Genomic DNA, 14,907 nt, shown 5'->3' with positions numbered 1-14,907 from the left:
AAAACCTTGAAATAAGCCCTCGCTTTGACAGGAAGCCAGTGTAGGGAGGCTAGCACTGGAGTAATATGATCACATTATTTGGTTCTAGTCAAGATTCTCGCAGCCGTGTTTTGCACTAACTGAAGTTTATTTAGTGCTTTATCCGGGTAGTCTGACCTAGAAGTGACAAAAGCATGGATAAGCTTTTCTGCATCATTTTTTTGCAGAAAAGTTCTGTTTTTTTGCAATTTTACGAAGATGGAAAGAGCTGCCCTTTTAAATATTCTTGATGTGTTTGTCAAAAGAGAGGTCAGGGTCCAGCGTTTTGGGGATTCATCACTTCATCATCGAAATGAATAGCTGTGTGTCGTCGGCATAGCAGTGGCATTGTGTTTACGAATGACATCGCAAAGAGGTAGAATATATAGGGAAAACAATAGTGGTCCTAAAATGGAAACTTGAGGAACACCGAAACTTACCATTGATTTGTCAGAAGACAAACCATCCACAGAGACTAACTAATATCTTTCTGACTGTTGCCATCTAAACCAGGCCAGAACTTGTCCGTGTAGACCAATTAGGTTTTCCACTCTCTCCAGAAGAATGTGGTGGTTGATGTTGTCAAAAGCAGCAGTAAGGGGCCTGCCATGTTCTAAGTCATCTCAGTAACCCATTTGGATATCACTAAAAAGCAGCACTAAGGGGCCTGCCATGTTCTCTCAGTAACCCATTTCACTAAAAAGGGGGAAAAAGGTAACAAAACCAAAGCAGCAGGTCGGGGAGGACAGACACAAAGGTCTGACGCCACTAAAAGCTCATTTACCACCTTCACGTGTCTCAGTGCTGCATGTTGCATTTATATTTTTGTTCAGTATATATTCTATCCTCTTCTACACCTGCACTGCTTGCTGTTTGGGGTTTTAGGCTGGGTTTCTGTACAGCACTTTGAGATATCAGCTGATGTAAGAAGGGCTATATAAATACATTTGATATGATCCTGTTAGACAGTACATTCGGAAAGTATTCAGACCCCTTGACTTTTTTCACATTTTTTTAACGTTAAAGCCTTATTTATTATAATTGTAAATTCAATTTTAGAATAAGTTGATTGGACATGATTTGGAAAGGCACACACTTGTCTATATAAGGTCCCACAGTTGACAGTGCATGTCAGAGCAAAAACCAAGCCATGAGGTCGAAGGAATTGTCAGTAGAGCTCAGAGACAGGATTGTGTCGAGGTACAGATCTGGGGAAGGCTACCATAACATTTCTGCAGCATTGAAGGTCCCCAAGAACACAGTGGTCTCCATCATTCTTAAATGGAATAAGTTTGGAACCACCAAGACTCTTCCTCGAGCTGTCTGCTCGGCCAAACTGGGCAATCGGAGGAGAAGAACCTTTGTCAGGGAGGTGACCAAGAAGCAGAGTTCTATATTCTGTTATATTATATTCTGTTCTATTATATTCTATATTCTGTTCTGTTATATTCTATATTCTGTTCTGTTATATTCTATATTCTGTTCTATTATATTCTGTTCTTTGTTATATTATGTTCTATATTATGTTCTATATTCTGTTTTGTTCTTTTCCATTCTGTTCTGAACAGCCAAATACACTGAAAGACACTGGTGTAGTGTGTGTGCAGGGTGTCAGTAATATAGCAGTATGATGTGTGTGTGATGTGTTTGTGTGCAGAGTCGCAGTAAGGGCTCCAGACTGAACATAGTAATCATCGCTGAAGGGGCCATCAACAGAGCTGGTGAACCGATCTCTTCAAGCTACGTCAAGGATGTACGTCTTTAAACAGCTCATTCCGTGTGCCTCTGTCTTTGTAGGAAACCCTGATAAACTGCATCAGTATTAATCACATAGTGACTTATTATACTTTGTGGGACCATGACAATGCGTCCCAAATTTGACCCTGTTCCCTTTGTAGTGCACTATAAAGAGAACAGGATGCATCCCATGACTATATAAACATCTGTGTTCCCTTTGCTGACTTGACCTCGTTTCTCCATGTCAATTTCCTGGCTGACTGCTCCTCTCTCCATGTCTATTCTCTGATTGGCTGGCTGACTGCTCCTCTCTCCATGTCTATTCTCTGATTGGCTGGCTGACTGCTCCTCTCTCCATGTCTATTCTCTGACTGACTGACTGACTGACTGCTCCTCTATCCATGTCTATTCTCTGGCTGACTGCTCCTCTCTCCATGTCTATTCCCTGACTGACTGACTGCTCCTCTCTCCATGTCTATTCCCTGACTGACTGACTGACTGCTTCTCTCTCCATGTCTATTCTCTGATTGGCTGGCTGACTGCTCCTCTCTCCATGTCTATTCTCTGATTGGCTGGCTGACTGCTCCTCTCTCCATGTCTATTCTCTGACTGACTGGCTGACTGCTCCTCTCTCCATGTCTATTCTCTGACTGACTGGCTGACTGCTCCTCTCTCCATGTCTATTCCCTGACTGACTGGCTGATTGCTCCTCTCTCCATGTCTATTCTCTGATTGGCTGGCTGACTGCTCCTCTCTCCATGTCTATTCTCTGACTGACTGGCTGACTGCTCCTCTCTCCATGTCTATTCCCTGACTGACTGCTTCTCTCTCCATGTCTATTCTCTGGCTGACTGCTCCTCTCTCCATGTCTATTCTCTGACTGACTGACTGCTCCTCTCTCCATGTCTATTCCCTGACTGACTGACTGACTGCTTCTCTCTCCATGTCTATTCTCTGGCTGACTGCTCCTCTCCATGTCTATTCTCTGACTGACTGACTGACTGCTCCTCCATGTCTATTCTCTGACTGACTGACTGACTGACTGCTCCTCTCCATGTCTATTCTCTGACTGACTGACTGACTGCTCCTCTCCATGTCTATTCTCTGACTGACTGACTGCTCCTCTCCATGTCTATTCTCTGACTGACTGACTGCTCCTCTCCATGTCTATTCTCTGACTGACTGACTGCTCCTCTCTCCATGTCTATTCTCTGACTGACTGACTGCTCCTTCTCTCCATGTCTATTCTCTGACTGACTGACTGCTCCTCTCTCCATGTCTATTCTCTGACTGACTGACTGCTCCTCTCTCCATGTCTATTCTCTGACTGACTGACTGCTCCTCTCTCCATGCCTATTCCCTGCCTGACTGACTGACTGCTCCTCTCCATGTCTATTCTCTGACTGACTGACTGACTGCTCCTCTCTCCATGTCTATTCTCTGACTGACTGACTGCTCCTCCATGTCTATTCTCTGACTGACTGACTGACTGCTCCTCTCTCCATGTCTATTCTCTGACTGACTGCTCCTCTCTCCATGTCTATTCTCTGACTGACTGACTGACTGCTCCTCTCTCCATGTCTATTCTCTGACTGACTGACTGCTCCTCTCTCCATGTCTATTCTCTGACTGGCTGGCTGACTGCTCCTCTCTCCATGTCTATTCTCTGACTGACTGACTGCTCCTCTCTCCATGTCTATTCTCTGACTGACTGCTCCTCTCTCCATGTCTATTCTCTGACTGACTGACTGACTGCTCCTCTCTCCATGTCTATTCTCTGACTGACTGCTCCTCCATGTCTATTCTCTGACTGACTGACTGACTGCTCCTCTCTCCGTGTCTATTCTCTGACTGACTGACTGCTCCTCCATGTCTATTCTCTGACTGACTGACTGACTGCTCCTCTCTCCATGTCTATTTCCTGCCCAACTGCTCCTCTCTCCTGTCTATTCTCTGACTGGCTGACTGACTGCTCCTCTCTCCATGTCTATTCTCTGACTGACTGACTGCTCCTCTCTCCATGTCTATTCTCTGACTGACTGCTCCTCTCTCCATGTCTATTCTCTGACTGACTGACTGACTGCTCCTCTCTCCATGTCTATTCTCTGACTGACTGCTCCTCCATGTCTATTCTCTGACTGACTGACTGCTCCTCTCTCCGTGTCTATTCTCTGACTGACTGACTGCTCCTCCATGTCTATTCTCTGACTGACTGACTGACTGCTCCTCTCTCCATGTCTATTTCCTGACCGACTGCTCCTCTCTCCTGTCTATTCTCTGACTGACTGGCTGACTGCTCCTCTCTCCATGTCTATTCTCTGATTGGCTGGCTGACTGCTCCTCTCTCCATGTCTATTCTCTGACTGACTGACTGCTCCTCCATGTCTATTCTCTGACTGACTGGCTGACTGCTCCTCCATGTCTATTCTCTGACTGACTGACTGCTCCTCTCTCCATGTCTATTCTCTGACTGACTGACTGCTCCTCCATGTCTATTCTCTGACTGACTGGCTGACTGCTCCTCTCTCCATGTCTATTCTCTGACTGACTGGCTGACTGCTCCTCCATGTCTATTCTCTGACTGACTGACTGACTGCTCCTCCATGTCTATTCTCTGACTGACTGACTGCTCCTCCATGTCTATTCTCTGACTGACTGACTGATCCTCCATGTCTATTCTCTGACTGACTGGCTGACTGCTCCTCCATGTCTATTCTCTGACTGACTGACTGCTCCTCCATGTCTATTCTCTGACTGACTGACTGATCCTCCATGTCTATTCTCTGACTGACTGGCTGACTGCTCCTCCATGTCTATTCTCTGACTGACTGGCTGACTGCTCCTCCATGTCTATTCTCTGACTGACTGACTGCTCCTCCATGTCTATTCTCTGACTGACTGACTGCTCCTCCATGTCTATTCTCTGACTGACTGGCTGACTGCTCCTCTCCATGTCTATTCTCTGACTGACTGACTGATCATCTCTCCATGTCTATTCTCTGACTGACTGACTGATCCTCTCTCCATGTCTATTCTCTGACTGACTGACTGATCCTCTCTCCATGTCTATTCTCTGACTGACTGACTGATCCTCTCTCCATGTCTATTCTCTGACTGACTGACTGATCCTCTCTCCATGTCTATTCTCTGACTGACTGACTGATCCTCTCTCCATGTCTATTCTCTGACTGTCTCTGTCTCATGTCTGTTTGTAGCTGGTTGTGAAGAGGCTGGGCTATGACACCCGGGTGACAGTCCTAGGTCATGTACAGCGAGGGGGAACACCCTCCGCCTTCGACCGGGTGCTGGTGAGTTCAGCTCCTTAACACTTGTTATACTCTCCCTGGAGGCCCCTACTGTACTGGAGGCCCCTACTGTACTGGAGGCCCCAACTGTACTGGAGGCCCCAACTGTACTGGAGGCCCCAACTGTACTGGAGGCCCCTACTGTACTGGAGGCCCCTACTGTACTGGAGGCCCCCTACTGTACTGGAGGCCCCCTACTGTACTGGAGGCCCCTACTGTACTGGAGGCCCCTACTGTACTGGAGGCCCCTACTGTACTGGAGGCCCCTACTGTACTGGAGGCCCCTACTGTACTGGAGGCCCCTACTGTACTGGAGGCCCCTACTGTACTGGAGGCCCCTACTGTACTGGAGGCCCCTACTGTACTGGACTCCCCTACTGTACTGGAGGCCCCCTACTGTACTGGAGGCCCCCTACTGTTCTGGAGGCCCCCTACTGTACTGGAGGCCCCCTACTGTACTGGAGGCCCCTACTGTACTGGAGGCCCCCTACTGTACTGGAGGCCCCTACTGTACTGGAGGCCCCTACTGTACTGGAGGCCCCCTACTGTACTGGAGGCCCCCTACTGTACTGGAGGCCCCCTACTGTACTGGAGGCCCCCTACTGTACTGGAGGCCCCCTACTGTACTGGAGGCCCCCTACTGTACTGGAGGCCCCCTACTGTACTGGAGGCCCCCTACTGTACTGGAGGCCCCCTACTGTACTGGAGGCCCCCTACTGTACTGGAGGCCCCCTACTGTACTGGAGGCCCCCTACTGTACTGGAGGCCCCCTACTGTACTGGAGGCCCCCTACTGTACTGGAGGCCCCCTACTGTACTGGAGGCCCCTACTGTACTGGAGGCCCCTACTGTACTGGAGGCCCCCTACTGTACTGGAGGCCCCCTACTGTACTGGAGGCCCCCTACTGTACTGGAGGCCCCTACTGTGACTGGAGGCCCCCTACTGTACTGGAGGCCCCCTACTGTACTGGAGGCCCCCTACTGTACTGGAGGCCCCTACTGTACTGGACTCACCTACTGTACTGGACTCACCTACTGTACTGGACTCCCTACTGTATTGTACTGGACTCACCTACTGTACTGGACTCCCTACTGTATTGTACTGGACTCACCTACTGTATTGTACTGGAGGCCCCTATTGTACTGGAGGCCCCTATTGTACTGGAGGCCCCTATTGTACTGGAGGCCCCTATTGTACTGGAGGCCCCTATTGTACTGGAGGCCCCTATTGTACTGGAGGCCCCTATTGTACTGGAGGCCCCTATTGTACTGGAGGCCCCTATTGTACTGGAGGCCCCTATTGTACTGGAGGCCCCTATTGTACTGGAGGCCCCTATTGTACTGGAGGCCCCTATTGTACTGGAGGCCCCTATTGTATTGTACTGGACTCACCTACTGTATTGTACTGGACTCACCTATTGTACTGGACTCACCTATTGTACTGGACTCACCTATTGTACTGGACTCACCTATTGTACTGGACTCACCTATTGTACTGGACTCACCTATTGTACTGGAGGCCCCTATTGTACTGAGGCCCCTATTGTACTGGAGGCCCCTATTGTACTGGAGGCCCCTATTGTACTGGAGGCCCCTATTGTACTGGAGGCCCCTATTGTACTGGAGGCCCCTATTGTACTGGAGGCCCCTATTGTACTGGAGGCCCCTATTGTACTGGAGGCCCCTATTGTACTGGAGGCCCCTATTGTACTGGAGGCCCCTATTGTATTGGAGGCCCCTATTGTATTGGAGGCCCCTACTGTATTGTACTGGAGGCCCCTACTGTATTGTACTGGAGGCCCCTACTGTATTGTACTGGAGGCCCCTACTGTATTGTACTGGAGGCCCCTACTGTATTGTACTGGAGGCCCCTACTGTATTGTACTGGAGGCCCCTACTGTATTGTACTGGAGGTCCCTACTGTATTGGACTGGAGGCCCCTACTGTATTGGACTGGAGGCCCCTACTGTATTGGACTGGACTCCCTACTGTATTGGACTGGACTCCCCTACTGTATTGTACTGGACGCCCTACTGTATTGTACTGGACTCCCTACTGTACTGGAGGCCCCTACTGTATTTTACTGGACTCCCCTACTGTACTGGAGGCTCCTACTGTACTGGATCCCCTGTGCTGTTCGGTTTAGATTGGAGTAGTGGGATGTTCCTTTAGATCATAGTGAATGCAAGGTTCAGAATGTAAGAGTGGCGCTGTACCAGCTTGTGGACTGGCTGCGCCACTATGTTATTTAAAATAGGAAATGAAATACTATTTTATTTTGTATATTGTTTTTTATAATTTCAGGCTCTAGATTGCAGGAAATGGCAGTTATAGGTGTTCCAAGGGCCTACAGACCTCCCTGTGGCCCGTACTCAGCAGCACCATCGTGTTAAGTCCTGTCCTGTTGTAATTCCACAGAGCAGTAAGGTGGGAGTGGAGGCTGTCGTCGCTCTGTTAGAGGCCACTCCAGAGACCCCAGCCTGTGTCATCGGCCTGTCAGGAAACCAGGCTGTCCGCCTGCCTCTTGTGGAGTGTGTACAGATGGTGAGGTATCATCCTGTTTCAGAAGGGACAAACCACTGACAAATTCTCCTAACAATAAACAGTCCTGAATGTTTTTGGTCCATGTCTGTAAATCTAATCCCTTTCACAGTTCCTCTCTCATACTCTGCAACAGAGCATTACAGTCTTACTGTTTGAGGGAGGGTAAATGAGAGGGATTTACACAAATCGAATTCTGACGATTATATGATGTGTGTCTTGCCTGTAGACTAAAGAGGTTCAGAAGGCCATGAATGAAAAGAGGTTTGATGAAGCCATCCAACTGAGAGGAAGGTGAGAGATGTCAAATATGTTATGAATATGATACACCACGTGACCAAAAGTACCTGCTTGTTTAACATCTCATCCCAAAATCAAGGGCATTAATATGGAGTTGGTCCCCCTTTTGCTGCTATAACAGCCATAAGAGCATTGGTGTTGGGCGTTTTGGCCTGGCTCATAGTCGACGATCCAATCCCAAAGGTGTTCGATGGGGTTGAGGTCAGGGCTCTGTGCAGGCTAGTCAAGTTCTTCCACACCGATTTCAAACACCATTTCTGTATGGCCCTCACTTTGTGCACGGGGGCATTGTCATGCTGAAACAGGAAAGGGACTTCCCCAAACTGTTGCCACCAAATTGGAAGCACAGAATCGTCTCGCATGTCATTGTATGCTGTAGAGTTAAGATTTCCCTTCACTGGAACTAAGGAGCCTAGCCCGAACCATGAAACAGCCCCAGACCATTATTCAGACCATTATTCCTCCTCCACCACCAAACTTTACAGTTGGCACAATGAATTCGGGCAGGTAGCTTTCTCCTGGCATCTACCAAATCCAGTTTTGTCCATCGGACACTTAAAGTTGACCGGGGCAGCTCTAGCAGGTCAGAAATTCGACCAACTGACTTCCCCCAGTCCTCCCTGTGTCCTGCCCTTCTGGCAGCTTTATGGGGCTTGTACAGCTGGTGAACAATCAGCCCATGATTACTCACAAACTCCCCATCAGCCCTTGATTACTCACCAACTCCCCAAATCAGCCCTTGATTACTCACCAACTCCCCAAATCAGCCCTTGATTACTCACCAACTCCCCAAATCAGCCCTTGATTACTCACCAACTCCCCAAATCAGCCCTTGATTACTCACCAACTCCCCAAATCAGCCCTTGATTACTCACCAACTCCCCATCAGCCCTTGATTACTCACCAACTCCCCAAATCAGCCCTTGATTACTCACAAACTCCCCAAATCAGCCCTTGATTACTCACAAACTCCCCATCAGCCCTTGATTACTCACAAACTCCCCAAATCAGCCCTTGATTACTCACCAACTCCCCATCAGCCCTTGATTACTCACCAACTCCCCATCAGCCCTTGATTACTCACCAACTCCCCAAATCAGCCCTTGATTACTCACCAACTCCCCAAATCAGCCCTTGATTACTCACCAACTCCCCAAATCAGCCCTTGATTACTCACCAACTCCCCATCAGCCCCAATTAGTCCTGGGTGGCGAGCCCGTGGAGACCTGGCACGTCCAGCAGATGGAGCCATCGCTTAGTGATGTATCCTCCGTCTGTCACCAGGCCTCAACGAGTCTCCCCCTGGTGGCTGACCTGCTGCTTGCCACATAACATAATTTCAAAAGGGTTTTCTAATGATAAATTAGCCTTTTAAAATTATGAACTTGGATTAGCTAACACAACGTGCCATTGGAACACAGGAGTGATGGTTGCTGATAATGGGCCTCTGTACTCCTATGTAGATATTTCATTAAAAAACAGCCGTTTCCAGCTACAATAGTCATTTACAACATTAACAATGTCTACACTGTATTTCTGATCAATTTGATGACATTTTAATGGACCAAAAAAATCATTTTCTTTAAAAAAACAAAGATATTTCTAAGTGACCCCAGCTTTTTGAACAGTGTGGTATTATGGAGTATGTATGTAAATATGAAATAATTAATGTGATGTTAAGAACATTTGATAAATGTTTTCTGAATATGATTTATTCTTTGTTTAGGAGCTTTGAGAACAACTGGAACATGTACAAACTGCTTGCCTTTCAGAAGCCTGCTGTTACCAAGGTAATCTATTATTAGATTGTTCCGTTATTTAACCAGGCAGGTCAGTTAAGCACAAGTTCTTATTTACAAAGACGGCCTATCCCCGGCCAAACCTGGACGACCTGGGGCCAATTGTGCGGCCGGATGTGATGCAACCTGAATTTGAACCAGGGACTGTAGTGACGTCTCTTGCACTGAGATGCCTTAGAATGCTGAGCCACGCGGAAGCCTTAATATTCCCTGTGAGACATTACTCCCATGACATGGCTGTGGACTCCTCTGTCTCATCTTTCTTCAGAGCAACCACACGCTGGCGGTGCTGAATGTGGGTGCTCCAGCAGCAGGGATGAATGCAGCGGTCCGGTCGGCTGTCAGAGTGGCGCTCGCCACGGTCACAAGGTCTACTCTGTCAACGACGGCTTCGAGGGGTTGGCCAATGGAGCGGTGAGGATATAGTCTCTTTAGGAGACGACACTAAACATGCTATGGATGGATGGATGGATGGATGGATGGATGGATGGATGGATGGATGGATGGAGAGAGAGACAGTAGTATTATCTAGTAGTAGGATGGATGGATGGATGGATGGATGGATGGATGGATGGATGGATGGAGAGAGAGACAGCAGTATTATCTAGTAGTAGGATGGATGGATGAAGAGAGAGACAGCAGTATTATCTAGTAGTGGGATGGATGGATGAAGAGAGAGACAGCAGTATTATCTAGTAGTGGGATGGATGGATGAAGAGAGAGACAGATTGATTCAGCAGTATTATCTAGTAGTGGGATGGATGAAGAGGGAGAGACAGATTGATTCAGCAGTATTATCCAGTATTCAGATGCTCTATTGTCTTTCAAGGTGTCCCATTATGTTCTATAAATCTGATCAGTTTTTTTAAACATGCTTTTTCTTTAATCATGTTTGAAATGCAAAAGAAAGGACATACAATCGAAGGAGTTTAGGTGCCATTTAGAATTGACCACCAGATGGCAGCAGTGTGTGCAACGTTTCAGACTGATCCAGTGAAACATTACATTACAAAACAGCCCCCACAATCTTTTTATCATCAATTTTTCTCAGCCAATTATCAGATATGTGTGTAAGAGCTGTACTTGTTGAATGTCCTTCTCTATAAGCTGAAAGTTTGTTGTCAATTTGTTTACTGTAAAATAACATTGTATCTGGTCAAATACAATATTTTCCAAAAGTTTACTAAGGGTTGGTAACCGGCTGATTGGTCGGCTATTTGAGCCAGTAAAGGGGCTTTACTATTCTTAGGTAGAGGAATGACTTCAGCTTCCCTCCAGGCCTGAGAGCCACACACTCTCTAGTAGGCTTAGCTTGGAAGATATGGCAAATAGGAGTGGCAGTATCGTCCGCTATTATCCTCCAATTTTCCATACAAATGTTCAGACCCAGGTGGCTTGTCATTGTTGATAGAAAACAATATTTTCTTCACTTCTTCCACACTCACTTTACGGAATTCAAAATTGATAATCCATGTGGAGATAATTGTGACAGAGAGAACTGACTGACTATAATTCTGACTGCACATTTTCAAATCGGGACAACAAAGATATTGATTGCATGATGTGTGTTCTTCCTCTACCAGGTGACAGAGATCGAATGGCACGGTGTGGCTGGATGGACTGGCCAGGGTGGATCTCTTCTGGGGACTAAACGGTCTGTTTTACGATGATGATTAGGAGGGAAAGCAGTTGATAGTTTGTACTCAATGTGGTTATTGGTGTGTCCTTTTTAAAATGAGAAAGATGTCCTCCTGAATTGTGGTTTGCTGTGGGGGTTCTTTGTGTTCCACAGAACCCTTCCCAGTACTTGCATGCAGAAGATCGTGGACAACATCAACAAGCATAATATCCAGGCTCTGCTGATCGTTGGGGGATTTGAGGTACCAGTTACAGACAAAAACAGAACATTATATTGAGATTGGTGTTAGTATTCCCTAATGGCGTACATGGCGTGCTGCATCAGATAATAGATTTTATAGGGCCTCCCTCCTCAAAACGTTGTTTTAGTCACATATGTTCTGTTATTTGATCTTCCTACAATGTAATGTACTATTTCATTTTAAAGTTCATGTCAGCTGTTAGAAAGACGAAACAATGTGACTGTGTTACATTACATTTACGTTTACATTTAAGTCATTTAGCAGACGCTCTTATCCAGAGCGACTTACAAATTGGTGCATTCACCTTATGACATCCAGTGGAACAGTCACTTTACAATAGTGCATCTAAATCTTTTAAGGGGGGTGAGAAGGATTACTTTATCCTATCCTAGGTATTCCTTTTCCTATTGAATAATTTCTGAAATAATACACGCTAGATAGAGACTGTTAATGACCTCCATCTGATAATAATAATAATATATAATAATATATGCCATTTAGCGGACGCTTTTATCCAAAGCGACTTACAGTCATGTGTGCATACATTCTACGTATGGGTGGTCCCGGGAATCGAACCCACTACCCTGGCGTTACAAGCGCCATGCTCTACCAACTGAGCTACAGAAGGACCACACCATCTGATGCCGTGTGTGTGTGTGTTCTCTACAGGCGTACGGGCGTGCTGGAGTTATGTGATGCTCGCGGTAGCTTTGACGAGTTGTGTATCCCCATGGTGGTGATCCCTGCCACCATCAGTAACAACGTGCCCGGGACAGACTTCAGTCTGGGGGCAGACACGGCTGTCAACGCTGCCATGGAGGTCAGTCTGATCTGATGAAAGATAAAACACAATAAAACCCAATGGGTCATTTCCAGTGTGGTTGTCTCTGACAACAAGATGTCACGTGAATATAGATTGACACTATAAACTCCATTTAAAAACATGAGGCCAACCAGAAGTTTAGACCCCTTCATCTTCAACTCTGTTCTTTCAGCAGGACCTGTTTTAGCATAGTAACACCACACAGAGGACTCATAATAGTTAATATGTTGGGAAGTTAAATGTGCATAGTAACACCACACAGAGGACTCATAATAGTTAATATGTTAGGAAGTTAAATGTGCACAGTAACACCACACAGAGGACTCATAATAGTTAATATGTTAGGAAGTTAAATGTGCATAGTAACACCACACAGAGGACTCATAATAGTTAATATGTTGGGAAGTTAAATGTGCATAGTAACACCACACAGAGGACTCATAATAGTTAATATGTTAGGAAGTTAAATGTGCATAGTAACACCACACAGAGGACTCATAATAGTTAATATGTTAGGAAGTTAAATGTGCAATTTACTGTTGAAACAATAACAAACTGGACTCCTGCCACTGTTTTGGAGAAATGTTATAGTTGTAACCATGTTTATAGTTGTATCCATGTTTATAGGTGTATCCATGTTTATAGGTGTATCCATGTTTATAGGTGTAACCATGTTTATAGTTGTAACCATGTTTATAGGTGTAACCATGTTTATAGTTGTAACCATGTTTATAGTTGTAACCATGTTGTAACCATGTTTATAGGTGTAACCATGTTTATAGGTGTATCCATGTTTATAGGTGTAACCATGTTTATAGTTGTAACCATGTTTATAGGTGTAACCATGTTTATAGTTGTAACCATGTTTATAGTTGTAACCATGTTTATAGTTGTAACCATGTTTATAGGTGTAACCATGTTTATAGGTGTAACCATGTTTATAGGTGTAACCATGTTTATAGGTGTAACCATGTTTATAGGTGTAACCATGTTTATAGTTGTAACCATGTTTATAGGTGTAACCATGTTTATAGGTGTAACCATGTTGGAACCATGTTTATAGGTGTAACCATGTTTATAGGTGTAACCATGTTTATAGTTGTAACCATGTTTATAGTTGTAACCATGTTTATAGGTGTAACCATGTTTATAGGTGTAACCATGTTTATAGTTGTAACCATGTTTATAGTTGTAACCATGTTTATAGGTGTAACCATGTTGTATCCATGTTTATAGGTGTAACCATGTTTATAGTTGTAACCATGTTTATAGGTGTAACCATGTTTATAGTTGTAACCATGTTTATAGTTGTAACCATGTTGTAACCATGTTTATAGGTGTAACCATGTTTATAGGTGTATCCATGTTTATAGGTGTAACCATGTTTATAGTTGTAACCATGTTTATAGTTGTAACCATGTTTATAGGTGTAACCATGTTGTAACCATGTTTATAGGTGTAACCATGTTTATAGGTGTAACCATGTTGTATCCATGTTTATAGGTGTAACCATGTTTATAGTTGTAACCATGTTTATAGGTGTAACCATGTTTATAGTTGTAACCATGTTTATAGTTGTAACCATGTTGTAACCATGTTTATAGGTGTAACCATGTTTATAGGTGTATCCATGTTTATAGGTGTAACCATGTTTATAGTTGTAACCATGTTTATAGGTGTAACCATGTTTATAGTTGTAACCATGTTTATAGTTGTAACCATGTTTATAGTTGTAACCATGTTTATAGGTGTAACCATGTTTATAGGTGTAACCATGTTTATAGGTGTAACCATGTTTATAGGTGTAACCATGTTTATAGGTGTAACCATGTTTATAGTTGTAACCATGTTTATAGGTGTAACCATGTTTATAGGTGTAACCATGTTGGAACCATGTTTATAGGTGTAACCATGTTTATAGGTGTAACCATGTTTATAGTTGTAACCATGTTTATAGTTGTAACCATGTTTATAGGTGTAACCATGTTTATAGTTGTAACCATGTTTATAGTTGTAACCATGTTTATAGTTGTAACCATGTTTATAGGTGTAACCATGTTTATAGGTGTAACCATGTTTATAGTTGTAACCATGTTTATAGTTGTAACCATGTTGTATCCATGTTTATAGGTGTAACCATGTTTATAGGTGTAACCATGTTGTAACCATGTTGTATCCATGTTTATAGGTGTAACCATGTTGTAACCATGTTTATAGGTGTAACCATGTTTATAGGTGTAACCATGTTTATAGGTGTAACCATGTTTATAGTTGTAACCATGTTTATAGGTGTAACCATGTTTATAGGTGTAACCATGTTGGAACCATGTTTATAGTTGTAACCATGTTTATAGGTGTAACCATGTTTATAGTTGTAACCATGTTTATAGTTGTAACCATGTTTATAGTTGTAACCATGTTTATAGTTGTAACCATGTTGTATCCATGTTTATAGGTGTAACCATGTTTATAGGTGTAACCATGTTGTAACCATGTTGTATCCAT

General features: G+C 44.6%; 1 protein-coding gene across 1 annotated transcript in view; it reads left to right on the top strand.

Moving 5' to 3' along the window:
• The window catches only part of pfkla (phosphofructokinase, liver a), a 72,049-nt gene that overhangs the window by 38,366 nt on the left and 18,776 nt on the right, over window positions 1–14,907 (top strand). Inside the window, 10 exon segments of the mRNA XM_052523299.1 lie at window positions 1,676–1,771; window positions 4,971–5,063; window positions 7,478–7,603; window positions 7,830–7,894; window positions 9,627–9,690; window positions 9,968–10,055; window positions 10,058–10,113; window positions 11,283–11,353; window positions 11,492–11,580; window positions 12,248–12,399. Of these exon segments, the coding sequence (XP_052379259.1) occupies window positions 1,676–1,771; window positions 4,971–5,063; window positions 7,478–7,603; window positions 7,830–7,894; window positions 9,627–9,690; window positions 9,968–10,055; window positions 10,058–10,113; window positions 11,283–11,353; window positions 11,492–11,580; window positions 12,248–12,399 (900 nt within the window).

This window comes from Oncorhynchus keta, chromosome 7, assembly GCF_023373465.1.
Source record: "Oncorhynchus keta strain PuntledgeMale-10-30-2019 chromosome 7, Oket_V2, whole genome shotgun sequence".
NCBI classification, from domain to species: Eukaryota; Metazoa; Chordata; class Actinopteri; order Salmoniformes; family Salmonidae; genus Oncorhynchus; species Oncorhynchus keta.
The sequence above is the reverse complement of the archived record's forward strand: the minus strand, read 5'-3'. Positions and strand labels throughout refer to the sequence as shown.